General features: G+C 50.4%; 1 protein-coding gene across 4 annotated transcripts; it reads left to right on the top strand.

The window, feature by feature from the left end:
* The first annotated feature begins 97 nt into the window (after positions 1 to 97).
* Positions 98 to 26,429, top strand: ARHGAP1 (Rho GTPase activating protein 1). 4 transcript variants are annotated; one of them, XM_040602013.1, is made up of 14 exons: positions 98 to 142; positions 4,970 to 5,141; positions 5,921 to 6,013; positions 11,312 to 11,341; positions 16,618 to 16,705; positions 16,951 to 17,082; positions 17,582 to 17,668; positions 18,278 to 18,376; positions 19,117 to 19,224; positions 20,440 to 20,516; positions 20,911 to 20,988; positions 21,538 to 21,666; positions 21,832 to 21,935; positions 22,624 to 26,429. In XM_040602013.1, the coding sequence occupies exons 2-14, from the start codon at positions 5,003 to 5,005 to the stop codon at positions 22,801 to 22,803; spliced, it is 1,344 nt and encodes a 447-aa protein (XP_040457947.1). In that variant the 5' UTR covers positions 98 to 142; positions 4,970 to 5,002; the 3' UTR covers positions 22,804 to 26,429. The 4 variants fall into 4 exon arrangements, with proteins under 4 accessions (XP_040457947.1, XP_040457946.1, XP_040457949.1 ...); XM_040602012.1 differs by lacking the exon at positions 98 to 142 and adding an exon at positions 1,497 to 2,267; XM_040602014.1 differs by lacking the exon at positions 98 to 142 and adding an exon at positions 4,603 to 4,728.
* The last annotated feature ends 1,113 nt before the right edge of the window (positions 26,430 to 27,542 follow it).

Raw genomic sequence — 27,542 nt, forward strand, 5'->3', positions numbered from 1 at the left:
GGCGCGGCGCGGGGCGGGGCGGGCGGGCGGGGCTCCCTGGCGGGGGGCGGGGCTCCCTGGCGGCGGGCCGCGCTTCCGGCGGCGGCGGGCTGACAGGCGGGCGGCGGCGGGGGCACGGCGGGCTGGCCTTGGCGCGGCCGAGGTGAGGCGGGGAAGGGGCTCTGCGGCGGGGCCGGGGCCGGGGCCGGGGCCGGGGCCGGGGCCGAGCCCGAGCCCGAGCCCGAGCCCGAGCCCGAGCGGGATGGCCGGGCCGCGGGGGGCCCTGCGCAGCTGGTGCTGAGTCTCCCGCCCGGGGCGGCGGTTGTTTGTGAGGGAAGCGGGCGCGGCCGGGCCCTCGCTGGGTGCCCCGGGGGGCTGCGGGAGACCCCCGTCCCGGTTGGGCGGCGGGGAGGAGCGGGGCTCGCAGCCGGGGGGGGTTAGTCACAGTTTTGGCGCCGAGGCCCGGCCCTGGCTGCAGGTGGGCTCCGGCCGGGGGCTGCCGCCCCTCAGGGTGCCCCGGGGCTGGGAATGGCCCCCGGTGCCGTGTGCGAGGGAAACCCGGGGGTGTTTCCTCGGACAGGGGAAAGAGCCAGGCTTGGAGTCTTGTTCTCCCAGCGGTGGAGTTGGCTCTGGGTTGTCACAGGGGTGAAGGGAATGGGAGAGGCGAGGAGGAGGGTGAGGAGGAGGAGGGCCACCGCCGTTCCTCGCCCGCTCCAGGACGGGTGGATGGATCCTGCCGGGTGCTGACAGCAGTCTCTGTACCGTGTGCTCAGCTCCCAAGAGGAGGCAGTGCGCCCTGTCCGTGCTCCCAGGCCCAGCACGCAGCCCCCTGCGAGGAGGTTCCTTGCAGCTGGGGTGGATGTGCAGCGGTGGCCTTCCGCAAAGGGGTTGAGATGCCTGGGGAAGGAAGGCTGCTGGCTAAAAAAGCTGTTACAATAATGAAGGACCCAAGAGTTTCCCTGAGGAATAGCGTGTCCAGCCTGAGTTAGTCGGTCGTGAGCCAGACAAAGCCGCCTGGCTCTTGACCTTTCTGCTGTTTCAGGGTAGCACAGGGGTGGTGATGCTCTTAGTGCACAGGAAGACTTGGGCTGGACTCTCAGTGAGTCTGTCCTGCAGCTCATTCACGCCACTGGGTTCGTAAAAGGTTGGCTGCTGAGGAGCTGCTTGGTTTTCAGAGGGTTTTTTGCAACGTGCTTGATATTAAGACTCTGGCGAAGTGCAGGGACTTGATGGATATATACAGAAAAACGGTCATTTGTGCAAATGAAACAAAACTGGGAGGAGGTGCGGATGGCAGTGGCGTCAGTAAGATAACACAGGGCTTCCTTTCGGTCTGAGCATTGCTTGTTAATTAGAAAGGGAAGGAGGCCACTTGGCTTTTGTAATTCTTTATTGCATATAAGAACGTGTATTATATTGTCCAGGGCATGGTAATACATGCATGGACATATCTTGATGTGTAGATTTACTTCTGAATTAATAGTATATCTGGAAGAAAAGCAGAAGGCAACCGCTGAGCAGGTGCGGCTTAGAAATAAGCGACGGAAAGTAGTGAAACTGTAATTGTAGAAAAAAACCAGTCTGCGTGAACAGCACCTACTGAGACTTCATAGATAGAAGTGAACTGTCTTCCCTGGGTAAATTCTGGTGGTATCTTGTATAAGGAATCTCCAACTCAGAATCTGTGTGAGAATTGTGTTTTAAAGGGCTGCGGTTTCTTTCCTTCAGCAGAACGTGCTGTTCTCCAGCACATCTCTCTGTTACTAAGAAAGTTAATGTTTATTAGACAGCAGGCATTCAGGTCAACCAGCACAGGTGCAGAAAACATACTGAAATGCTTGGGAAAATGGAAACAGTTGGGCCTTTAGAGCCTGGCAGTAAGTCAATGCTTCTGATGTCGAGTGTGATTCTTTAAATGCTTGACTAGGCTTTTTACTTTTTTAACCTAGGTATGTCATTTTCCTGACCTTATGATTGGCTATACAGGGTGTACCGCTTGCATCTTGTCATGACGTTTATCTAAAACAAGTGGGGTTCTTAAATTGTGTTAAATCTGGTGACATGCTGGTTTTTTGACAACTGTTTCACCCCGTGGATACAGGTGGACATTCTGTTCAGTGGCAGTCCTGCTTACAGGTTTGGTTTTGAGTACACAGGGAGAAATCTCATGCAGCTGCACTGTCGGGAAGCAAAATATATACCCTGGTACTAAGATCTGCAAGTGGTTTCTTACACCCTAACTCCAGGTGTCTCCTTCTCCGTGCCTGCTAGTTCCCAGGCATTTAGAGGTTTGTATTTCTGAACTGTTCTAGGGTTACCTGATGTGAGACCCTGCACGTTTGTCTTTTGCGCTGTGGGGAAAGGGCTGAGAAAAATTCTGCAAAAGACCTTCTGTGGCTCTCTGGGAGCTACAGTCTGGTTCACAAGAAGGACCTGAAATCTAAGAGGTCTTCTGCTCTGGATCCTCCTTCCATTAACATTTCTGCTGTGGCTGTGAAAGCATGTAGAGCTATCTGGGGAGTCTGGTCTGCCTTTCCAAGGGGTAGGGCAGGTTTTAGCAAGAGCGCTATCCACTGGGCTCTTTCTCTAGCGTGGAACTGTAAGGATCTGTAAGGATCCCACTAACAACTTCCTTCTTCCACATGGCGTGCCACGTTAGGATTAATTTTAAACCTAATGGGAAATCCCCCCAGTGCTGTCTAATAACCAGCTCTTCTGCCTCCGATCAAGCGCTGCAAGTTGACTGTGAAGCCAAGTCGTGATCTGTGTAGGGGATGCTTAGTGTCTTGCTGGCCCTGCAGCACTACCATCGCTCGGCTGTGGGAGGGTTTGGATTTAGTCCCCAAGCTCTCCAGGACCTTGCTTTGGGGATGCTGTTGCTACTGGGCATCCCCAAGAATCTCACATGAAAGGCACCTCGGTGGATGGTAGCAGTTGAATGTAGATCCTCCCTCCCCACCAGGGCCAGGAAGTCCCTGGGAGCTGGGGGTACTGAGGGGCTGCCCTGGGGGGACGTAGATGCTTCCTTAGCATGGAGTGCTGGGTTGTGGGGCTGCTGAGCTGCAGTGGGGAATGTTTTAAGTGTACTGAGTCATAAGAAGCGTTGGTGCCTGGTGTTACCATAGAAATCGGATCAGCTGCTAGGGGTGGGGAGTCCTTGTCCCTTGGCTCTGCTGCTGCATGCTTCCAGCATAAGCTCACGGTGCAAGGGAACCTGGTTTCTTGCTTCTCGTCCCTTTGAGATTGGAGGTGGTCAGACAGCTCTCGCAGTCCTCACCGGAGGGCAGGGTCTCTGCTTGGCTGCAGTGGTGAGACCCTATATGTTTGCCATGCTGTCTTGGTGATCCGCTGCCCATGTCTGTCTTGCTCTTTCATATTTCAGGAAACTTATTTCATTTGCTTAGCAATAGCTCGCAGCCCCTGGGGAGCCCCAGAGAGGTGCAAACTGGTTGTAAACTGGTGAGTAGTAGATAAGGGAGGGCAGGAAGTAACAAGCATGGAGTGATCCAGAGGGAGGGGAAAACTGAAGATCCAGTTTCCTGTATCTCAAAATGCATCACCAAGCTTGGTCACGAGTGTTGCCCTGAGCTTGGACGTGATGCTGTCCAGTGCTCAGTCTCTCACAGGTTTTGTCCTCTGTGCTCATATCCGAGCAACTGTTTCATCGGCTTCTCTGGATAAATATACACAATCAGGCTCTAGGGATGGAAGATGCAAAACGGCATTGCTCCCCTCCATTCTGTTAAAGGAAATAGCTTTACTATGAATATAATCGTATGACGCAAAGGTGTTGTGCCTCCTCAGATCGTCTTTGAACTCTGCTCTCCTCGTAATGTGAAACAAGCACAAGCCTGTCTGAGAAACAGCGTTACAGAGTCTTGCTGATGCAAGGTGTCATTTTGTTTTGCTACAGTTCCTCTTGGCTTGCTGCCTGTTGGCTGCTGAATTACTGTCCGTGTGGTCTGTGTGAGCGATCCAGATCTACATACTCGTCTTTTCCAGCGTTTCCTTGCTTACTTTCAGGACGCTGACTTTAGAGGATAACAGCTATTTCCTAGGGGTTGTCCCTAAGAATTGGTACCCTTAGGAGGTGCTGTGTGCTGTGTTAGCTCAGTCCTGGGTTTGACACATCTTCTGCTCCAGGTGAGAGGGAGAAGTATTTGCAAGCAGCAGCAAGCACACTGAGCTGTCTGTATCCTGGACCCTCTTAATTCCATGGTCTCCTCACTATTATGGCATGCTTGGTGAAAAATACTCATTCTAGCAATATGGCTTTAAATTAAAGAGGTGATTACTTGCTGCTTGCTGTCGTGTAGGAGAAGGGAATTGCTGGGTGATGCTGAAAGGAGATGAGGTTGTATGTGCATTGTTCCTCCCTGTTTTACTAGCTCAGCCTATGAAATCCTGTTTTAAGAAGCTGTTCATTTCTGCGTTCAGATCCCAGCACAGTGAAGCACCCACTTCAGCGCTGTTGAGAGCTCTGGCCCTCCCTTATGGAGGGGGGGTGCGGGGTGGGGGGAGAAGGGGGGGTGATTCCTGGGAAAGCTTCCAGCACTGGGCCAACTGTGGAAACAGCTGGGCTTTGTGCCAGCCCTTCGGAGGGAGGGGGAGCTCAGAGCTGGTACAGTGAGTGTATCAGGCAGGGGCTGGCATAGCCTGTCGCCTTCCTCAGCGTCTTGCTGCTGCTCCTGTTCTGGGAGAGAAACTGCTCTGTACAGAGCTGTGGTCAAGCAGAGACTCACTGAGAGGGTTGGTACAGGCTCCTGATGGCCTTTTGATAGCACTTGGCACAAAAGAATCTGGCATATGTTGGTGCTTCTGGCTCGGAGGAGGAGTTGGCTGTGTTAAGGGGCGGGGGGAGGAAGTATCTCTGGGTAAGTATAGATAAGGTAGGATTTGGGGAAAATCAGTGAGGAGAGAAAGAGCTGCTATGGGGAGGTAAACTTGGGATCTCTGTCTCACCTAGCAATCTCTGCTGTCCTCATTCTAGACGCTGCAAAATAAACTGCGGTATTTGGGGACCATGGCTACAGATCCACTCTCGGAGCTTCAGGATGACCTGAACTTGGATGACACCAACCAGTCCCTCAGCCAGCTCAAACTGGCCTCCATAGATGATAAGAGCTGGCCAGCAGATGAAGCCCCTGCTTTTCCTAAATCAGGTAAGTATCCTGCTTGTTTGGGGTCTGGGTTTTGGCCAAAAAGGAATTGTTTGACCTGCAGCATTGTGGTCATATCTACATATACAGAGAGCCCTAGCTCCATTTGAAAGCTCCCTAGACACGTTACTCTTGCACTACACCCAAGCGAATTAGCCCTGTGTTTGAACAGCACTAAAAAGCTCAGAGCCAGCTGATGTAAATATGCTCTTCTCAGTCCTGTAGCTGGCTGCACTTCGGTGCTGATGGTACAGACACGCTCGGAGTCCCTGAGTGTCCTCCATTATGGTCTGTTGCAGGATAGTTTGGCCTTTCTGAGTGGAAGGGTCCGGAACTTCCATGTGGGAGGTGGGGTTGGAGATCTGAGTTGTTGCTCTGAAATCCTATGCTATGGACTGCTGCCCAAAGAGGTCATGGAAATTAGCTAAAGGGCATATGGGGCGGGCAGCCATCATGAGACGATGTTAAGATTCTCCTGCTCTAGCAAGCCATGGTGATGCCCTTGGCGCTTGGGTTTTGTCTTTGTGAATGAATGTCTGAACAGACATTTTCAAGAGGGTGTACGGTCTGAGGGACACATACAGACCTCATGGGATTGGTGGGTCTCTTCTGAAGTCATTGCTGCTCTTGCCCACTCAGAATTTCTGAGGTGAACAGATGCTTACATCAGTCCCGCCCACGCTGAAGAGCCATTTTTTTCTCATCCCTCTCTCTCCATTGTACCCCTCACCAGGGTGCTCAGATCCCTTCTTCTGAGTGCTTGTTCTTTGTGTTTTGCGCAGAGGACTCCAAAGGCTCCCCTGAGCCCGTCACTCACCTGCAGTGGGACGATCCCTACTATGATATCGCCAGGCACCACATTGTGGAAGTAGCAGGTAGTGGTCTTTCTGTTTTCTTCTTTAATGTCTTTGCAGCTGGACTGAGGAAGGGTCTTTCTAATGGGGTTGTGGGGGCATCTGCTATACACCAGGCCCAAGTGGCAATGGCAGCTGGCATCGTAAAGAGAAGGAGCACCAGACTTCTTGAATGTTTGCGATATGTGTAATTTTCCGTTGATCTCCGTTAAACTTGCATTCCTTCTGGGCTCTTACTGTCTTGATTATGTTATTAGTGGGACTTGGTTGCATTTGCTGAATTTTTTTAGGTGGGGCTCTTGACTATATCCTGAGCACAAGATGTGGGTTTTGCATGATAATGCCATGGAATTACGTAGTTTTGCAGTAGAGCTGCAAGGTCCTCAGCTGACTGAATAATCCACGGTGGGTCCTGCAGCAATCTCGTATGGGAAAGACCAGAGCTTGCCATCCTGTCCAGAAACAGCATTTACAGAAATCTGAAATAGGGGCAATAGGCCCATGTCCCACTGCAAGGAAAGACCTGATCATTCAGGGTTACCAGCATTTGGATTTTCTCTGTGTGGTTGTCTTACCCAAATTATTTTAATTACACTAACCCCTAGTGATTTACTGCTGGGACCTCCTTAAGAAAGAGCTTTGGGGGTGTTTTTTAAGTTGCTGTGGTAAGCCTGAGGGAAGGGTGATTCCAGTGTACCCTGCTTTCCTTGTTGAAAAAAAGAGCGCCTCTTCAACCTGTTTTGACTTGATACACACTTCCTCCTTGATAATCTCTATAGCCACCTCCTACCCCTCCTACTGCCATTTCTCTGTACCTTGGTCCCTGCCCCACATACGAATTTGCAGTGAAGCAGAGGCACAAGCTGGAATGCTCCTGATTCGGGGTTGTTCTGCAGTAGGGTTTGACCACGGAGGGAAGAATCTCAGGCACTTTCCTTGGTAAGCGTTGTCCTGACATCATTCTTTTCTGGGGTGTCTTCTAGAATGAGCTTGCTTTCTCCTGACCTCTCATCTTAGGTCTTTTTGGGAGCGAAATGATAATGGCAAACTCGAAGCTTTGTTGTCCTTTGCCTCCTGTGTGTCTCTGGCTGCTCAGGTTGACAGGCCAGGTGTTTTTAGCATTTGGGTCATTATGCCTCGTCCATCGCCACAAGTGCTTTCATTTGCAAATGTGTTACTAACCTTCTTTTCCATGGGGCTGGAATTTCAGGACTGGCATTTGTAGAGGTCTACACCCTGGTCTCTGCTACTGCTGAAACTGGGAAGGGACAGATGTGTGGACTCCACTGTTTCAGAGATAATAGCTAGAATACTTGGAATGTGAATGGCAGAGGTAAATGTGTTTCTGGACTCTGGGAGCTGGCGAGTTAAGTGATCCTGTTGTTCACTTCAGACAAAGCTTCAGACAAGGTCCTTAGAAGAGAGCTTAGATCAGAGACGTTGATAAGGCTGGAATGTCAGCCCAAACCGAGGACAGACTTTGTGCCCTGCCTCCTGCCTCAAGCACCAGTCTTCCTGCGGGATTTCTGTTCCGAGGTAACATGACCCTTCTTTTCAGAGCTCCCTGTATGGAGTGCTCGGTGGGTGGAATGCAGCCATTTGACACGTTGACTGGGATAACAAATGAAGAATTCTCTAACTTCCTGAAAGGATTTCGGGGTGTGTGATGGCTGACTGGGAGGCTGCCTGCATTCTGAAAGAGATCTCTGCCCCGTCGGGGTTTAAATTTGTGTTTCTACTGAGCTCTCTGTCCCTATCGTGTCTCTATGGTGCAGAAGTAGCATGAGAAGCTTCTGTCGTTGGCTGCTTCTGACCAGTTTTCCCCACTAACTGGTTTAACTGAAGGCACGTGATGGTCCCAGACACAGAACTGGTGTGATGCCTTTCTTGGCGTTGGAAGACCTAGTAGCACAGCACTCGGATAGTGGATTTGCTGCCACGTAGTTGTGAGACTCGCTGGTCTCTCATCTCCTGGAAGCAGGATTTATGAAATTGATCGAAGGGGCCCGAGTTGGTGGTCAGGGTTCTGGAGTGAAGCTGCTTGTTCAGTTTTCTTGGTCAGTTATTAATAACACTAATTGTTTGGAGAATCAGGCAGGGTAATGTTCTCTGGGTTGTTGTTGGGAGGCAAACAATCTGGGAAAATCCAGGAAAATCTTATTAGAAGTAGCCTAGAGAATCAAAATCTCATTGGAGGATTAATATGAAACTGGATCTGGCTCTACTGACAAGTTGTGCTTGTCAGCACCTTCAGGTGCAATGAACGCTTGCCATGGTGAGCCTGAAACTAAATAGCTCCATGCTGCTTCTCTTGTAAATATTACCAAATGGCAGCAGATCGAGGGTGGTTTTATCCATTTTGATGATTTATGAGCTTTCTGTTCCCTGTCCTTCCCTGTTCTGCACTTCAGAGCAGAAAGCATATGGCTAACTCTGTTCCTGCCTTCCCTGAAATATATTCTGAGGCGATGATGCTATTTTGAGACAGGAGCAGAAGGCTGGTTCTCATCCTCGGGCTGAACTCCACGATCCCAGGGTTATCCTGTGTGGTCAGAAAAGTAATTGCTTCTTACAAGATGGGTGTACGGTGTTAATAACTTACTAAAAGCCCAGTTTTGATGACAAAAAGCACACTCATTTTCTAACTGACCTTAATTTTCATTTAGTTCAAGGCATGCTGGATTTGAATATCCTGGCTGTCTGGCCTAAAGATGGAAAAAAAATGTTGAAAACCATTCTGCAGAATTTGGTAGATAAATAAGGAGTTTGCATTTGTTTTTCACTTAAAAATAGTGCAGCAGTCTCACGGAAACTTTCCTTTGTGCCTTATGGTCCTGTCTCTTCTGGGGACTGGGGTCTCCCTGGAAGAAACTGTCTGTGGGGAAGGAGCAGGCATGTCATTGCTGATGGCAGCAAAAGGCATCCAGGCCACAGTTCTGAGAGAGTACTATGGCATTGTTATGAATCACAATATTTTAGTTTTGGGAAGCCTCTTGGTTTGGGATTCAATGCTTTTCTGAAGGAAAGAGTGATACACTGCCTGTCCTTTCAGACCTGCCTTCAAGTGTGTGTTTCTGGAGTGTTTTACGCAGGCTCTGGAGAGGTCTCCGCGTGCTTGTGCTCGTCTTGGCTCAGAGTTCCTTTTTTTTTTTTTTTTTTGTGAGCATTGTAGCAGAGAAATTAATCTTCACACGTGGCTAGAAGCTGGAGCAGAGGCAGCTCGATTTCACTGCACAAACCACTTCTGCAAAATGTGGGTTTTTTCCTTCCTCACATCACATAGCGTTCGGAGGAGGCATAGGCTTCTGGTTGAAGGCTGTTGAGGAGCTATCCCAGATTTCTGTTACGTTTAAGCGTTTCTGTATCCTCCTACTAATTCTTATATGGCAAAGGTGCTGCTTCCATCTCCTTGGGGGCTGAGGCAGTCTAGTATGTGACATAATCTTGGCCTTGACTTTCAACAGAGGTTGAATTGCAAGAATATGGCAGATTAGTTAATAACAGTCTAAAGGAGGGTTCCAGAGATGGCAGCTCCTACTGGAAACCTGGGGCTGTGTGGGAAGAGCAGGGCTCTTGACGACTCTCTGCCAGTGTTCCTTCCCCATTCTTCTGCCCAGTCCGAAATAGTGGTCTTACCTTTATGATCCATATGCAGACTTATGGCTGTGAGGTGCATCAGCATTCCCATTTAACACAATAACTGACTTTCTTCCTTTTGGGATAAGAAAACTGGGGCTTAACGTGTGGTAGATGTATGAATTTTCCCCTGCTGTTGAGGCTAGAGGTTGGCATAGCAGGTGTCGGGAGAGTGGCCATCACTATTTACTTCAGCTCTGTGGTCTCTGCTCAGTGACTTCAAAGCTTTGCTGAAACTCAGAGTGTGTTTCTGCTAGTTTTTGTGGGAAATCTGCTGCCTCACACCATAAATTGGCAGTCTCAGGGCTGCCCTTGCAGAGAAGGCGTGATGCTAGTGTGTGGAAGACCTGTGACTGAAGTGGGAAAGCAAGGTGGAGAGCTGGGGGCGTACCTTCTTGCATGTTACTAGAATGAAGCTGCAGTTTCAATAGTGAATTTTTTTCGTGGTGAATCTGGTACCAAACCTACCTGAAAAGCGTTGTGGCTGGCCGTTGGCTGCAGGTGCCGAAGCTGGAACTAGTGCTGATGATTTGCTGTTGCCCTGTTGGTGATTAACATGGGAGGGGGGGGGGTGCGGGGGGAAATCAGTCTTGGGGCACCAGTAGCTGTTGTATCCCTAAGCAGGCAAAGGCAGAAGTTGCAGACTGAACTTGTGTTGAGAGTATATTAATGCAGTGTGGGTTTTGTCTTTGGTGGCGAATGGGCTCAGCAAGGTCCTTTGCTGACAAGGGTCCTTTTCCCTTCCAGTACGGTCCATTTCTATGGGCTCCATTAATACAGAGTGCCTGTATTTCTGCTGCTTTTGGATGTAGTTTCTGGCTTTGACATTCTTTTTTTTTTCTTTTTCTTTTTTAACGGTATTTGTATGATACAGAATGATGAACGAGTTCTGTAGAATTGGGCCCAACCAAAGCAAGCCCAGCCTGTGCACCATGTTTTGACATGCAGTATCAAGGGAATGGAGAGTTTCCAAAGGATTCTACATTTCTGAGGGAGATCAAGGGAATGGGTTTCTTTCCAGAGCCCTGCTCTGTGCAGGCTCCTGTCTTGATACGTCTTGTATGTAGCTGTAAGAGTGATGGAAAGGGGCTTAGCTTGGCAATAAATGCCTTCGTAGACCCCTCTGAGCACAGAGACACCTTTTTTCTAATTGGTAGTTGATTTTTTTAAATTTTATTTAGAATCTACTTAACTTCTTTTTTTCTTTTAAAGCTATGGGTGTGTTGAAGATCTAAATTGCCCCTGTCTTCAGCTTATTAGTGAAATTTAGCTTCTTGCTAAACAGTCTTTTGGATATATTATTTATACAGCGTGATGCCATTCTCTATATGCTTCTGAACTTGTTCAGAGGACCTTGACATTCAGAATTGTGTTTAACCCTTTTAAAAGTGAAGTGTAACAATAAGCGCCAGAAATTTGACTGTGATTATACAGAATTAGTTGCAAATCAAAGAAAGATTTGGAAATCCTGGGTTGCTGTTACTGCCTCTGATTGTTAGATAAGGTTGCTTTAGACAGGAGCATGGGGGAAAGCTGAAATGGAAGGAGCTTGACTGCTGCAAGAGAGCGACTAAACGCATCCCAGTGGCAATCTGGCTAGGCTCTGAGATTTTATACTCAAGATTACTTTCTGGGAAGGGCTGCGAAGCTTGGCTTGCTATAACTTTGTTTCTGTTCCTCCAGACCAGGGTGCACTTGATGGGGCCCAACCAGGTAGGTTGATTTTTTTTTTTTTTTTGTGGCACTAACATGGTACTGTAGATCATGGTATTCTTTTAGCATGACCGTGGCCTGTAGCTGGACTGTCTCAGGGGAGCCCAAACTTTGCTCAGCCTTAGGCTGCACTGGCAAATCTTCAGGAGTCCAAAGGCTACACGAAATTGTCATCTGAGGGCTGCACCTCTGCCTCAGGCACAGCAGAATCATCTGAGCCAAATCTGTCATGTGGGCTTTACTTTGGGCACTTTGGGGCTCTTTGGTCTCAATGTAAATCCCGTTCCTCGTCTGTCATGGTGGTGGCCTGCTTGGACCAATTCAGTTGGAACTCAGATTTACATCCTTGTCACATGTGTTTTGGAAATTTATCCTAGGATTGCTTCCTGTTCCTTCATATGATCCAGTGCTGCACTCACATGCTAAGCAGCTGGCACTTAAACTGGGATCTCCAGCTGAAAGCAACTGTTATCTATTTCTTCTCCATTTGGCTGCAGAGATGTTGTGTTTTGGTGACTTGTTCCTCGTTCTAGCCTGAAGCTGTGCTAGACTGCTCAGTGCTTGCTGAGCATTTGTTAATACTCTCTGGACTTCAGTTCCAAGCCTTAAGAATTTGGCTGCCAGTGCTTTCACGCTTCTCGATGTACATGAAAACTTCTTTCGGTGTGAAATTCTTTCTGCTGTTTCTGAATAGCAGGTCAAGAGCTTCACACGTTCTGTGGAAATGCTGATCCTCACTGCCTCATGACGTGGGCTCTTCTCCCTGGTTTGCCATGCTCTCAGGCATCCTCCCGTATTATGTTCTTTAATCTGACCCTGTAGTATTTTCTGTGTCAGTTAGAGCTGTAGTCACTTGGTAAGGCTTTATGCTTCTGGCAGCGTTTGGATATTGGGAATGTCTAGGTGGAAGATGTCATGTATTAAAATACTTCTACTTTAAGCTCCTTACCTTCTTTTCCTGGGGGACTAAATCCATTTTGGAGTTCAACAGGCAGCTAAAATCTATGATACTTAAACACTACCCAGCTGTATCATAAGCTTGGCTGGAACATGAAATTACATTAGAGAATTTTTTTTTACTGACTGTGGCCCTGATAACATCCTAGGATTTATGAAACTTGTGTAGTAATGTCACAAAATTATGTAGTGGTGGCCTCTGCTTGACCTTGAATTCTGTTAACTTTGCTGTTTACCTGTAATGTTATCTTTTGGTGGCAAGTTTTATCCATCTGCCTTCTCTCGGTGTCAAAGTACCAGGATATTCTCATTTGAGTCTTTCATGGAGGTGGGCCCTCAGCCAAGGGCACCTGATGAAGGTAGGAATAAACAGGGTCCCTGGACTGCAGTTAGGCTGCCGGTGAGGTGTGACAGCCTCCAATCATGGCATAAAGGCTAACGGATATTATTTCAGAAGAAATACCTAGAAATACATACCACGATTTGCGAGTCAGGCATATATTTTCTGTGTTGGCTGTATTAATAGAGTCCTGTCTAAGGACAGTACCGCTACATCGATATGAATTTCTGCTCTGATACGTTTGTATTGCTGTAGGTTTTGATCTGAAACATTAGCCTCGGTATTCAAACTTCAGCCCTTTTAGGAGTATGGTCCTGCACTGATGGTTTGGAACCACAGCAGTGACATTCCTTGCCCCTTGTCTCAGAAGTGCACTGGAAACACTGCTCTTGGTTTGAGAGGAAAAAGAGTTTGGGCCTTAAAAGCACCATAAAAATGTTCAGGAGAATTAGCATGTCCATCTGTGCTGCAAGTCAATATCTCATTAGATGAGCAGCTGTCTTGACTGGAAAGGCTTTGCATATTGGCTGCTCTTTGTTGTTAAAATATATATATATATATGTCTGAATTACATCCTATAGGGAGGTAATTTAATTCCAGCATAGATTGAAAATATTTGTTATGTATGAACTTACAAAAATATGCACATTGTTGGGGTGCTCTGTGAGTACAGATGATATATAATTGCCTCTTTGTTGGTTTGTTGTTAAGTATCAAGCCTTCCTCATCTGGGAGAGTAGGAGACAGCCTGAGAAGCTGATTACTTCATGGTCTATAGTTGTATTCCATGGAAACTCGAGCTATTTGCACTTGCAAACAGGGTGAAAACCTAGATACCTAAGATTAATATTGTGAGCAGGAAAGCAAACAGTACAAGGGATGGGGCGTCTGGGAAAGCTCAGACCCGGTAAGAATCTGGTTGGAGGCAGAGAGGCCACCTGCAGGCAGTTTCTTCCTGCAGCCGAGAATGCGTGCAATGGGCTTTAGGTTCTTCTTTATAAATTGGAACAACTGATTGTTCAGCTTTGATGCTGAATTTTGACTTTCATCGTGTCTGGAGGAACCAGGCTGGTCTGATGTATGTCAGGTGGAACCAAGATTGGCAGCTGGTTGTACTGAAGGTGTCTGTGCTGACAGGCTGAGCTCAGTGTGATGAAACTGGAGTGGAACCCAGCACTCACTAATGAGCATGCTGGTTCCTGTGTAGGTCTCATGCATAAATTCATTCTGATTTGAAAGGCAAAACAGGCCACTCCTTTTTATTTTTTTTTTATTTTTTTTTTTAGTCATCCAGAGGACTATAGATTATCTTTCTGTACTTGGTCCTGGAAATTATCCAGGGGAAACATGCCATCTCCCCTTCGGCAGAATTATGGATTGTCCATTTTTTTTCTTTACCGGCGATCCCAGACCTTTTCACCAAAGCTATATAAGGAACAAGATTCTAGACTTCGCATAGGCCCTGTCGTAGTCTTTCACGTCGTTCCTGAGGAAGGTGTTTAAGCTGTGTTGTTCCTGACTTGTGACTTGTCAGAGCTGGAAATCAGCACCTAGGAGCCTGAGCTGAGTGTGTAGCCACCCACAACATCGCATGAACGTGGTGCTGTGCTGCAGTTTTTCACAAGCAAGGCCTGCTTTGATCAAGCCTGCAGTCTGCTTTTGGCTCTCAGACCATCCACTCTGGCGTGAAATGCAGCCTCTCCGTTAGCTGAAGATAGCACCTATTCTGACTTCAGCACAGAGCCATGATCTGCAAAGATCTGCAATCTTTCGGACTGTTCTCTTTCATCACTACAGAACTCAACGGGTTCTCAGATGCTGCCATCTTCTTACTGCTCTGTGCAGGCAAGACCCTTTTTCTTCCAGATGGAGCCATAAGAGTGGCTCAGGACCACTGGGAGGAGTCACGATATGGCATATTCCTTGCCCAGGACTTTGTAGCCTGCACCTTTGTTTTATAGACAGCTTAGGTGCATTAGACCCAGCCCTAAAGCTACCAAGAAACTCTGGGCTAGGCAGAGAGTGGGCTACCGTGGGATATGCAATGTGATGTTGGTCTTGTGGCCTGGCTGTGACTGTATCTGGTTGTTCCAGATGAGCCTTGCATCACTCTCTCCTAGTCCTGCATTCTGGGTCATGCGTCCTCCCTAACTGCCCCTTACCTCCGCATGTGTATGTCAATGTGATGGCCTCTGCCCACCCGTTTCCTGGTCTGTACCTAGTGCTGCCTCAGTGTCCCTAGCTTTTGTAGAGGTTCTGGCTTGTGTGCATCAGTAAATCCTGTCTCTTGTGTCGTCTGCTGGGTGACTTGAAAATGGGACTTGCGAGGGCAAAATAGAAGTGAACTAATAGCAAGAGAATCTGTTCTTCTGGCTGGGATGGGGCTAAAAGAGGATTAGTGGGACCCTTATGTCGTGGCTGGTGTACGTGATTTCTCTGGCTACCGTTTGCAGCACCAAGTGGTATCTGTTGCTGGCAGGCAGTGTTGCCAGAAACCTCAGGTTTGCTGTTCTGGAGTTCAGTTTTGAGATCTCGGTTGCTGCATGGCAAGTGTAACCAAGCGGTAGTTGAGGGCCAGAGCCCGTGCAAAGGTGAGAAAATGGCTGCATGCTCTGAATATTGTAAATCAGTGGGGGAAAAATAATATATTTCAGGAGGAATGATGTACGGCAGGGCTGTCCTGCGTAAGTAGCGATCCTTGCTGCTTCTCTGTGCTGTGGTCTGTGTGAGATGGTTGTGCCGTAGGGGAAGGAGGAGGGTGGTGTTCAGTATAACCTCAGTAGCCCCTTCCACTGCTCCGTGCTCCTGCTTGACAAGAAAACATGGCACTCGGGGCAGGGTGAGTAGCAAGAAAGGAAAACTTTAACCCTTCACACTAAAGGAACCATTTCATCTCCACTGGTGCAAGTCATCCTTATGGAAATGGATTGAGTGTTGTGTCTTTCCCTCAAACTCCATATGTCCAAAAGGTTTGTGACCTTGTTCCTACTTACCTAAGTCTCTCGATTCCCCTAGCACGTCTGCTAAGCTTGTCCGTGCCTATCTGCTTGGGTTTTGTTCATGGGGCCGAGATCCCTGCTGGCAGAAGTCCACTGACGTATGAAGACTTGCTTTGGGGAAAACTTGGCTCGTTGTGTGTGAAGCCTCCAGTGGTGGTTGGGAGTGTCCTCCCCGAGCTGAGGGTGCTTGATGGGTCATTTGGCTGCAGTGGGCTGGGGACCGTTCTCTGCTGGGGTTTTACCTAGAATGCTTTGTTGTGCCCTGCATTGCAGCTGCTTCCAGCTCAGCTGGAAAAATATCTCTGTGGATGGAAGGTCTGGGAAGCAGTGAACAGCTTGTTCTGCAATCCCCCTGGGGAATCCGTCTGTAGAAGAGGCTTATGGTGATGATTGCTTCTCATCTCTGGAGGATGGCTGGGACTGCCCTGGTTCTAGGAATTTCTTGGTTTCCAGGGTATGAAAAGGCTTTGTTCTGCGTGCAGGACTAAGCTTCAGGTGAAGCAAGGAACAAATGCACCAGACCACAAGCAGCCTGGACTGCGTGTAGGATGGAAGGAGTGGTTATTTTGCCTGTAAGGGACACTTTTTTCCCTTTGCCTTCCTGGGCACTGGTGCATCAGGAGCAGCGCCCAGAGGCAGTGTTGCAGGATTGATGCTCTGAGCACTCTGCTCTGTACTTGAGGCCTCCGTCTCTGTGCTCCGAAGCATCCTGGCTTCCAATCCTTCCTCTTCTTTCAGGGCTGGAGCATGGACTCTGTTTTCCACTCGCATTGTTGACTTGCCAGGCCCTTGGTGTTCAGGTTTCTGCTTCCATACTGGGCCCATGGTAACTGCTGGGAATCAGGTTTAGCTTTGCTGGCAGCTGTGGCAATCCAGACTTCTGCCTGGAAATGGCGGTTTCCCATTTTCTGTTACCCCTTGCTGCCAAGACCACCACGTAGCCCTTAGTCTTTCTGTAATCTCTGGCATTTCATCTGCAGGTGATGACAAATATGGAAGGAAAGTCATTTTGTTCAGTGCCTGCCGGATGCCCCCAAGTCATCAACTTGATCACGTGAAACTGCTGGGGTGAGTAGTGTCTTAGGAGGCTGCTGTTAACTTCCTAAGCCTGACATAATTCCCAGGTGCCGGTTTCCTGGGGCCAGATCTATCTGCAGTGGCTTCTTTAGCTGGACCTTTTCCCCCCAGAGTGCTTACTTCCATTGCTGGGGATGCAAATCCTCTTCAATGGCACACGAAAATGAGTCCCAAAGGGAGGAAGAGCCTCTCCGTGGCAGGGGCATGAAGTGAGTTCAGCAGTTGTCTCTTCTCAGGTACCTGAAATTCACGTTGGACCAATACGTGGAGAGTGATTACACACTGGTGTACCTGCACCATGGCCTGACCAGTGAGAACAAGCCATCCCTGAGCTGGCTGCGGGATGCCTACAGGGAATTTGATCGCAAGTGAGTAAGGCTGCATCAAGCAAGGATATAACATGCTGTTCTGTGGTGTATCATAAAAAGATCTTCCCCAGGTCCCCCATGTAGCTTGTTGATCATAATGTACTATCACTTATTTCTGCTGTTAAAGCGGTGGGTTGCTTTTTAGTGCAGGCTGAATTATGGGCTGAACAGCACCTTCTGTAGTTACATCCTTTAGGCCAACGGGCAAACAGCAAAACCAGGTCCTAGTGCACGTGTGTCAGCCCCATCGTGTAATTGTTACTTCCTGGTGAGGCTGCTCACTGCTGCTTGGTGAATCTTGGAATACAGCGGAGTGTGCCCTTAGGCTGCTGAGCGGCCTGACACAGCTACAAAGCACAGTAGAGCAGAGACCGTGGGTGCTGGGGAGCGGTGAGGCTCCGTGCAAAAGGAATGGAGCACCCAAGGTGCCTTAATCTTGCAGAAAGATTGTTTCCTCTGCTTGAAGTGCAGTTCATCCTTACTTAGCTTCTCTTGGCAGGTACAAGAAGAACATCAAAGCCTTGTATATTGTGCACCCAACCATGTTCATCAAGACTCTGCTGATTCTCTTCAAGCCTCTGATCAGGTAGGAAACGCTATAGGGAACCTCACCTGCAGCCTCACGTTGCAGGGGAGTAACGGGGCATTCTCAGTGGGGCACAAGATGAGCCCAGGCTTCCAAGCCTACCCTGGAGTCTCTCACCCTGTGCTATCTCCTCCTGTTCCTGAGCCCAGAAACAGTCACAAGAAGTACTGCTTTGGGAACCTACAGAGTTTGCAGCTTTGTGCTGCTCCCTTTCTGTCCAGCCAAGAAGTGATGCAGGCTCTGCTAATAATGAAAAAGGAAGCGAGAGCATCAGTCCAAATTAAATTTAATTCACTGTGGTGATGCTGAAATCCTAACTCTGCAGAACAACTGAAAGCAAAACTTTCTTCAGCCTAACTGCTGAACTTAGGAAGGAGAAATGCAGTGGTTTAGGATGTGCTAGGGCTTCTAATGTGACTTGGAAAGTCTTGGCATCTCCTGGTGAAATGCATGGAGCTGGAGAGCTATGTGGGCGACCTCTCTGCTGCTCAGCCATACCTGCCCCCTTGCCCCATTGGTGTCTCTTGCTGACCCCTGCTCTTCTTGCCTGTAAGAAGGTCTGTTCTGAGACTGGATTCCTCACATACCTACTTTTCTCTTGTTTTTCAGCTTTAAGTTTGGACGAAAGATTTTTTATGTGAACTTCCTTAGTGAGCTGGAGGAGTATGTGAAGCTGGAACAGTTGGGAATCCCAAGCCAAGTGCTGAAGTGAGAGTGCTGCCTATCTCCCGTTTGCTATGGGCTCTGGGAGAGGGAACTTTTCTGGGGGAATGGCAAGGGGAGGAAGAGGTTGTTCCACTCAGGCAGTGGTTTTGGAGGGAATGGTGACAAATTGCCTTAAAGAGTATTGTTTCTCTCTATGCTCCTTCCTGTATGTCCTTGGTCCCAGTGCCCAGTTCTGCCCTTGAATTAATAATCCTCCGCCAGTGCAGCACCAATCCCACCCTCTCCCACTCATGCATCAGGGGCTTTCTGCAAGGTGCTGACCTTAACACTGACCTGGAGCTCATGGTGCACATCTCCTGGTCTGGGCACCTGCTTTGCTCCCTCTGCACAGTTCAGCTTGGTTTTTTTGGGGCTTCCCAAAGTTGCCACAATCCCTGTCCTGCCAGATTGATTCCCTGTCCCTGACACACACACATGCAACTGTCTCATTACAAGCAGTGCTGTCCTGTCCTGCTGCCCATGCTGGCTGTCATCCTCGGCTACTCCAGCTTCTGATTCCAGTTAGGTATTCCTTTCTCCCTGCTTTTTTTTTCTGGCAACGAGACGTTTGTTCTTGTTGCCCCTGTGCTCCAGAGCTGCCTGTCCTATTTTTGCATAGCTGGAATCAACCATGCTAGGCTGGAGCTATTACCAGTGGATGTGCAGTGGGTCACGTGCAGTGCTGGGTTCATGCTTTTTCTGGGAGGCGGAGTGGCTTTTTACTAGTCTGTGTTTTGCCACAGATACGATGAATATCTGAGATCCCTGCAGAAACCTTCACAAGTGCCCCAGAAGCCAACACCCCCACGCCCACCGCTGCCAAACCAGCAGTTTGGAGTCTCGCTCCAGCAGTGAGTATCTATGGATTGTGTGGCTTTTGCCCTGACTGTGTTGGTACAAGGTCACTGTATGTATAACTGAACAGCAGCAAAAGTGGCTGTAAAATTTCTTGCAGTTCAGACTTCCTACGAAGCTTTAATCGTTCTTCTGAGGAACTCTGCACTCATGTCCAGTTCCTGACTGACTCTGTTTAGTCCTACCCTCTTGATTCCCTGACTAGATTGTATCTAAATTAGGATGAGATCATTTCTTCAGCTAAGGGTCACTAAAGGAGGAGTAAAATAAGGGCCGTGGGGACAGCTTTATGCCACTAGAAGCTTCCTTTAAGCAAAGGAAGTCTGTAGGAGGCTGATGGAGGGGTCTTCAGGGCTGTGCTGTTTTGATTGAGCGGTGCTGCAGATCTGTTTCTTAGTTTTCTTTCATATCATAAATTCTATTTTAAAAGCACTTCTATTCACCCTTGTACTGATTCCCACCCCCCATTCCTGCATGGTGACACAGGCAAACACAGATGCTGGCAAGGGCTAGCGATACTGGCTAAGTGTGGAAGGTATTTTTAGCTTTGGGTGTGATTTTTGCCTCCCCGGGGAATGAGGAGGAGCCAGTACTGTGTGGCCAGACAGATGCTCTGAAGCAATCTGGAAACACATTCCCCAGCTCCAACACAACATTTCCAAATGTAAACCCCATGGTGCTGCATGGCTGAGCTCGTTAGTAGCCTGAGAGGGGTGGTGTAAGCAATCGAACGTGAGGGTGGCAGCGAACGCCTCGGCATCACTAGGTCGTTCCTGACAGGCATTGGGTTGACGTATCTTCCGTTACAGGGGTGGGGTGGGTAAACTTATTCCATATATATTTCTCTCACATGTCAGCTTCTTTCTGCCCTTGTTCCTGTGGGGAAGGAAAAAGGAAGCTTAAGCCTTTTCACCTGATTCTTAACTAGCAGCTTTGAGTTCTGGGAACCCCTTTGCCTGGGCATCTACAAGCTATGATTTTTACAGAAGACAGAGAAATATTCCCGTGGTGTAGTAATGAGTTCATACTTGCTCCAGGGAATGATGTGGCATGATGGGTGAGGAGGAGAGAAGGCTGGAGTGATGGCTGAACCGGGGACTGGGATGGCAAGACCCTATGTAGTAGAGCTTGTGTGGACAACTTCGAGACTGAGGAGCTGCGTGCAGGGCAGGGAGGACCAGCCACTTCTAACCTTTTGTCTCTTCCCGCAGTCTCAGGGAGAAGAGCCCTGACCAGTCGCCTGTTCCTCTGGTGGTCAGAGACACCATCGCTCATTTGCAGGAGCATGGTAAGCGTTCAGGGGAAGCTGCAGTCCCTCTTGATTTCATGTCAGTGGCCTCTCCTCCGCCCAAGTTCCCATCCAGAGTGTAGTAAGATAAAGAACAGCAGTCTAGAATAAGGTGTAAAAGCCTGCACTGGGTGAGTTCGCCTCCCAGAGAAACTGTGCGGGGCTTAGGAGACCTCTTTCTTCCAGTCATCCGTACTCCCACTTGTATAAGAGCAGCAAAATGGTCCTTGTGCCCTTTGCCTGGCAGTGGAAGCAGAAAGCATTGCTGTTCTCTAAAAAAGGGACTTGCTGACGTCTGTCTGGATGCCCCACAGCATGGATTTGGGGTTGGTAAGACCAGCATTTTTAGAGACTCTCACATGGCTGATCTTCTCCATCTGCTCTCACTTCACAGCTCTTGCTACAGAGGGGATTTTCCGGAGGTCAGCAAATACACAGGTTGTCAGGGAGGTTCAGCAAAAATACAACATGGGTAAGTGCCCACACTCAGCAGAGCTGCTCTCCTTACCTAACTACTGCTGTCCAGCTGGGACTGTGGTGGAGCTAGTCTGTGGTGGCTCCTCTCTGCTGACAGGCCTCTGGGTGAGGCCCCATCAGGGTATGACCTCAGTTGCAAGGGAGAAGCACCTGATAATTCTGCTGTGCAGAAAGCATATTCCTTCCCACTCACGTTACCCTTGCTGCCCTTTTTCCTTCCTGAAAATTTCGGTGTTTCTCAGGGTGAGATAAACCATCTTAGTCTGGTTATACTGGGGGGACTGAAGGTGACCAGGAAGAAACTTGGTCATCTGTTTCATTTGATGACTTCTAAAGATGTAGTGCTGGATTCAGCAGTGCTTTGCATATGCTTTTGAGACACGTTTTTCCACTCTGCTAGATGCGGTGCTTTAGGGCCATCTTTGTGTTCTTCCTTAAAACACTGCTTCCCTAGTTCGGGGCTCTCACCACCATGTCCCATTCTTTGTCTGGAGGAGGTCCTGCTTTGGCCAGCGAGCACTCAGTCTCCGCTCTACTTTCTCAGGTGTGCCTGTAGATTTCCAGCAGTATGAAGATGTCCACCTCCCTGCTGTCATTCTCAAGACCTTCTTGAGGGAGCTACCTGAGCCCCTCCTCACTTTCGGCCTCTACAGCCATGTTGTCAGCTTCCAGAGTGAGTTGTAACAAGAGTGCACTGGCCAAGGGCAAAGATATCTTGGGGGGGGTGGGGTGTGTGTGGCATGCATGGGATACCCTGTGCCTGCAAACAGGGCTTTCATCAGGTTGGGTGCTGAGGATTCCTCATGGACCTGCTTGTCCTGTCTCCCTTGATTTTTAGGTGTAGAGGAGGTGAATCGTGTGGATGTTGTTCGCAAAACACTCCAGACTCTGCCAGAAGAAAACTATGAAGTGCTCCGTTTACTGACAGCCTTTCTGGTGCAGGTGAGCTGCTGCAAAGGCAGGCAGGTGTTTGCTAGGTCAGGTGCCAGTGTCAGCTTTTTGCCTGTCTGCTCCCTCTTTTTTCCTTTGAGAAGAAACGAGTCTCAGGCTATGAAACCATCTTTCTTTACTTTATGCTTTGGTTATACAGAGATCAAGAACGATTGTGATGAACCAGCCTAAGCAGCTGCTTCTCACGGTGCTGAGAGGTGCAGGCGGGCGTTAAGCCTGTGTGGTCTCTACCAGGGATGCTGAACGCTCCCCAGGGCGGAGGCACAACAGCAAAATGTCTGAGTAGATCAGACTAGAACAGAGGGGTCCCAGACCCGTCCTACAGAACTTTCTGCTGCCAGGAAAGCCACTACAAGGCTATTCTAGCAAGAAGGAAAATTGTTTTGAGCAGTGATGTGGGCTGTAGAGATATTGGCTGACAGTGCTTTTGGTCCTATTGCTACGATACCAGCCTGGTGCTTAAGGCATAGCAGCAAATGGCAAGATAGCGCTCCCCCGCTCCTGCGGGAGGATGCTGCCCGTCGTGTGTGTTTCCCCAGCTGTCCTCTGGCACTGAGCCTTCGGCTCCTCTCCTCCCATTTGCCCGTGGGAGCCTGTCAGCTCTGGTTTTGTGGGGGGCAAAGGGCAGCCACTGTGCTGTTCTGTGGGATTCACAGTGGTCTCTTTCTTTGCCACATAGGTCTCTGCTCACAGTGACAGAAACAAGATGACAAACACCAACCTGGCAGTTGTGTTTGGCCCGAATCTGCTGTGGGCCAAAGACGTAGCCATCACCCTAAAAGCCATCAACCCCATCAATACCTTTACCAAGTTCCTGCTGGACCACCAGAAGGAGCTCTTTGAGGACGTGGAGGCCTGAATGCAGGCCAGCCCACACCAGCACACTGTGCCCACCTTCCCACCTTCTTTCCCACCTTGTCTTGGAGCTGTGACCAAGCTGTCTCCGGCGCAAAGGGACCATTGATACTCTGGGTGATGAGCAGAGCGAGGGCTGTGGAGATGGTGGAGAAAGGATGTAAGTAAGCGAGCAGGAGACCTGCTGCTCCAGACGGGGAGGGGAGCCGGTCTCCCAGCTGCTGCGAGGGGAGTCCTAACCCACGTACCAGCCTGTGCAGCTCCTCCGGGGCTCATCACCAGTCTGCTGCCCTATCAGATGACCTGCCTTCCTTTCTTCCTTCCCTCATATGCGGTTTTTCTGCCCTCCTGCTCTCTTCCTCTTTTTTGTTTAAGCTCCCAACCGCCCCAGCTCGCTCCCTTGCCTCAGCTGGGTTGTCTGAGCTAGGGCAGGCTTGCTGGGTTTTGTGGCAGAGATGTTCCTGCTGCCAGTGCCGTCTCTCAGCACTGAGCGCACACCCTGCCTTTCCTCGGAGGCACCTAGAGCAGGGAGGGAGCCTGGCAGCCCTTGTGCCAGCTAGCAGCGTGTCCTGCGCTTGCGAACACCACTCCAGACCCCCTGCTTTTGGCAGGCAAGTGACGGACAGGCTCGGGGCACACGGCCTGTATTACCTGTCAGCCTCCGATGCAAGGAAGCTGAATTTAGCCCAACCTCCTCTGGGGTCGCCCACTCCAGATACTACTCAGTGTTTGCCGGGGCGTAGTAGATGAGGCGCCTCCCACAGTTACCCCGCTCAGGCGTTTGTCCCTCCAGCAGCATTTTCAGCCTGGCTGGAAAGGTTCGTGCCAGACCTGGCTGTGCGGGAAGGGGGCTGGCGGGGGGCCCTTTGACAGCTGGGGAGCCTGAATGGCAGGGGGCAGGTGCCCAGGTGGCACTGAACTGCTGAACACTATGAGCATCGCTGCCTTGCCCTGTGGCAGCAGCACTCCTCCGTCGGGCATGTGCGTCTGTGCCAACGGGCACGGGCCACCTTGCCTGGTCGTCTTTTTGAGCAGAACTTTCCCTGGCACAGTGTAACCGAGAGCTTGGCCTTGAGGGGCGGTCTGGGGACTGCGGCTAATCCTCACCCTGGAGCGCACCAGGCCTGGATTAGGAATTTCTGCCCAGGTGCTGAGCATTCGTGTGCCAAAGCTGTGAGGGCACAGCTATTCCATGCTAAGGGCCTTCGCCCCATCTCCGCCTCAGTTCATGCCTGCCGTGCTACCGTGGAAGCCTGCTCAGAGGCACCCTGTGTGCCCTGGGCACAGCTGGAGCGGTCAGGTTGTCCTCGGGGCGGGCCTGGCACCTGCCCAAAGAGCTGCCATACTGTTAGGGCACCCCTCTTGGTTTGGAGTTGCAGCATTCCCGTTCCCTGAGCTGAGATCCCTCTCTTGAGCCTGGGCCGGTAGGGTGTTAGCAGGGAGCTTCTAGCCTTACTTCACTGGTGTGTGTTCCGTCTTTGTGACTTGTACCCCGCATGCCTGGGTCGGTCCCCCCCCCCGCTGCAACTGGCGATGGGGACAAATCTTTTGGACCAAGCAGAACAGATTTTTAAAAAGCTACTGGATGTTAAATAGAATTCGCTTTTTTATAATATTTTAGCCTGCCTTGAAACACTGACCGAAGGTCGGTGCCCCAGTTGTAAACAAAATAAGTGACATCTGCTGCAGGAATTATGGAAATGGCTCTTCTCTGCTAAGCCTTGGAATGGGGATGGGCGTGAATATAGGCAGCTCTGCGGGCAGCGCAGGTCCAGCCAGCTGGCTCAGAGGAGACACACCAACACGTGGGTGGGAACAGTCAGCGAGAAACTGAGCATTGCTAAGGCTGGAGCAAGAGATGTTTTAGGAGAGGGCTGGGTCTGGTCCTTCCTGGCTACCGGGGGACTTTGCCCTACAAAGGCTATAGGGCTGCTTAGTCCCCCTCTGCCAGGAGCAGGAGTCTTACCTGTCTGGCCAGGATGTGAATTGTTGCAGCCTGAACAACTGGCAGCGGTAACCACCTCAATGTTTTGGAGGCAGAGAGATGCTCAGCTCCTGATTCACCTGTGCTCCCTGCTCGGGTAGGTTAGAAGGGCCGATGTGCTATGGAGGAGTAAGCTGGGATGGACCGTGTGGAGAGAGGCGTACCTGCCCCGGTGTTTGTTTCAAGAGGCAAGGCTTCCCGGACAGCCTGGGAGGAGCGTGGAGGGAGGCTGAGGGAGCCCAGCGCAGCCCCTCTCCCTGCAGCCACCCGGCTCTGCGAGGGCTTCGGTACGGGGGAGGCGGTGCGCTGACTGTGTCTGCAGCTGACCCTGGCTTCGCTTATATTCCCCCCCGAGGAAAGGCAAAGCCAGCTCGCTTCTCCTGGGACAAACAAGCCCAAGGTCGGCAGCTTGGAACGGGAAGTGCCTGTGTGCCGGGGCACGAGGCCTTGGCCCTGTGTGCAGCCCTGGCTCCCCAGGGAGGGTGGCACGTTCCAGCCCTGCAGAGCAGCAAGGACCATTCCCTGCCCGGGAGAGATGGGAGCAGGGCTGGTGTAGCTTGGCCCCTCTCTGGAGGGACAGCAGGGATTGCTGCAAGTGCCCGTCCTCTTCTGGCTATAGTTTGTTTGGTGGGTGCTCTTTTTTTTTTGTTGTTGTTGTTGTTTTTGTTTGGTTTTTGTAGTGAATTCTTGAAATAATGTTTCCTTTTTTAGCAAAAATGGAGACCGGTGCATCCCCTGCAGGCAGGGATAAAAGCCTGCTCCAGTTCAGTGCCTGCAGGGAGCAGATTTGGAGGGTGTTCAGGAACCTGCTACTGCTCATGGTGGGAAAGTGCTCGCAAATCCTGGAAGGGACCCAGTGTAAATATCCCCTTTCCTCTGTGGCTCCTCATGCTGGAGCTGCCGGGGGCCCTGGAGCAGGCACAGTAACCAGGGCTGCTTTTGCTTCTGCAGTCTGCTCTCCAGAATGCCTTGTATTAAACTCTCCCTCCTGCGACTTGAGCAAGCGGCCTGGGCCTGCCTGCAGCCTGTGCTGGCTCGGTGGCCACTGGTGCCTGCGGCTGCCGACTGGTCAGCCCATCACGCAGGGCGCTGGCCGGGCTGGGTTTCTCCAGCTGCGGGCAGTGTCTGGTAACGTGCTGGTCGTTGGTTTTCTCCTTGCTGTAGAGCTGCCCAAGGGTCTCTTCCCTGGCTCATCCTCCGGGTTAGCTGTTAGCCGTCTCTCCCTAGGGGGGTACTTGTTCCACTTCAACCCTCCGCTTCTTAGCCCCTAGCCCATTCCCTCTGCTGAGCCTCCTGCCATCTTCGCGGCCTCTGATCGCTCCCCAGCCCGAGCTGTGTGCAGACCCTGGAGCTCTCTGGCGCAGGGGCGGCAGGGGCTGGCTGGCTGCCTTGTGGCAGTGTTTGCTGATTCCAGAGAGAGCTGAGGGGGCCAGGTTGGTCCCCGTTTCCTCTCGTGCACAGGGGCTCCTGTGCAAAATTTTTGGCTTTGCTTTTGTTGCTGGTGTTCCCTGCCTTCTTTTACGTTGATGTTCATCAGGTGCAGGCCTGAGGTTTTCACGGTTCACACTGTTTATTTTCTTCTAATCTGCACCAATCTTATATTTCATGGTTTGCACTTTTGTATTTCAATAAAAATCAAGATGTAATCCCAGATCCAGGTGTGTCTGTCCAGTGGCACAGCTGTGGCACGTCTACAAGGAACAGAAGAAAGGCCGGCCACTGCCAACCACAGCTGTGCACCGGGGGAGGAAGGGCAGTGTGAAATGCCTCCTCTGTGAGTAACTCTGGGAAGAAATACTAGTTTGCAGGAGCCTCAGGCTGGAAACAGAACTCAAAAATGAAGTATTGCGAGTTCGGCTCTTTCCTGAACGGGGTTGGGATTCCATGGGACCGCCTCCCTGCCAGGATGAGCCATCTGCCCAGGATTGCCCTTTCCCCGAGGCTGGCCCGGGCAGCCGCGCAGGTTGTGGCCTCTCCAGGGGCCAAGTGGGAGCCACCTGCAGGCTCTGCGGTCGGGCTCAACTGGCTCCGTGCCTCCGCTTCTCCTGCGGCCGGGTGACTGTGCAGCAGAGGCCTGCACGCTCCCAGCTCAGCTTTGGCGGACCAGTAGCTCCTCCTCTGTGCACAACAGTCTCCTGGTTAGGACCACCGTACTCCACCCCTTCATCCGCACACAGGTAACCACCCGTTCCCAAGGACGCTGCAGTTTGCTGGTTGCATCAGTAAAGTTTTTGGCTGGTAGAAAGGCTCCCACACCCAAAGTGATTACTGCCATTAATAGCACAAGTGTAGCTATGGTGAAGCCAGCAGTGGGTGCGAGGACAGGAGCAGAACGGAGGGTGCTGGAGCGAAAAGCATCACCGTGGGCCAGCAGCCCTGGCATCTGGATGGTGTTAATGCTCATTTTGCACTTCTAGAACTGCGTGCTGCTGCTCAGTTCATAGTGCTAAGCCGCCGAATGAAGGGCTTCCCAGCACTGCCGGTTCTCCTCCCGCGTGCTGATGTTACTCGGCGTCACTCGTGACAAGGTGTCAGCCGCGTACCAGGAGGCAGAGCTGTTTGTGGCGGCTGGTCACAGGTAGCATGATCCTTACGGTCTGTATTAGTTTATTTACCTGCTGGATGTAGCTTAGTGGATGGTAAGTTTGAGAGTTGAGGGGTTTACAACTAATTATTTCTCTGGGGCTTTTTCACACAGATGGTGCTTTCGGCCATAGTCTATAATTTTTCCACCCCTTGCACTGTGGTGGCCTCCCGTC

Source organism: Falco naumanni, chromosome 7 (assembly GCF_017639655.2).
Source record: "Falco naumanni isolate bFalNau1 chromosome 7, bFalNau1.pat, whole genome shotgun sequence".
Classification (NCBI taxonomy): Eukaryota; Metazoa; Chordata; class Aves; order Falconiformes; family Falconidae; genus Falco; species Falco naumanni.

What these genes read in the sequence shown, in the direction of transcription:
- ARHGAP1 (XM_040602013.1), top strand. Translation starts at nt 5,003, where the DNA reads ATGGCTACAGATCCACTCTCGGAGCTTCAGGATGACCTGAACTTGGAT. An exon ending in GATCACGTGAAACTGCTGGG is followed by an intron (nt 16,706 to 16,950) that starts GTGAGTAGTGTC and finishes GTCTCTTCTCAG; the next exon opens with GTACCTGAAATTCACGTTGG. An exon ending in TTTGGAGTCTCGCTCCAGCA is followed by an intron (nt 19,225 to 20,439) that starts GTGAGTATCTAT and finishes CTCTTCCCGCAG; the next exon opens with TCTCAGGGAGAAGAGCCCTG.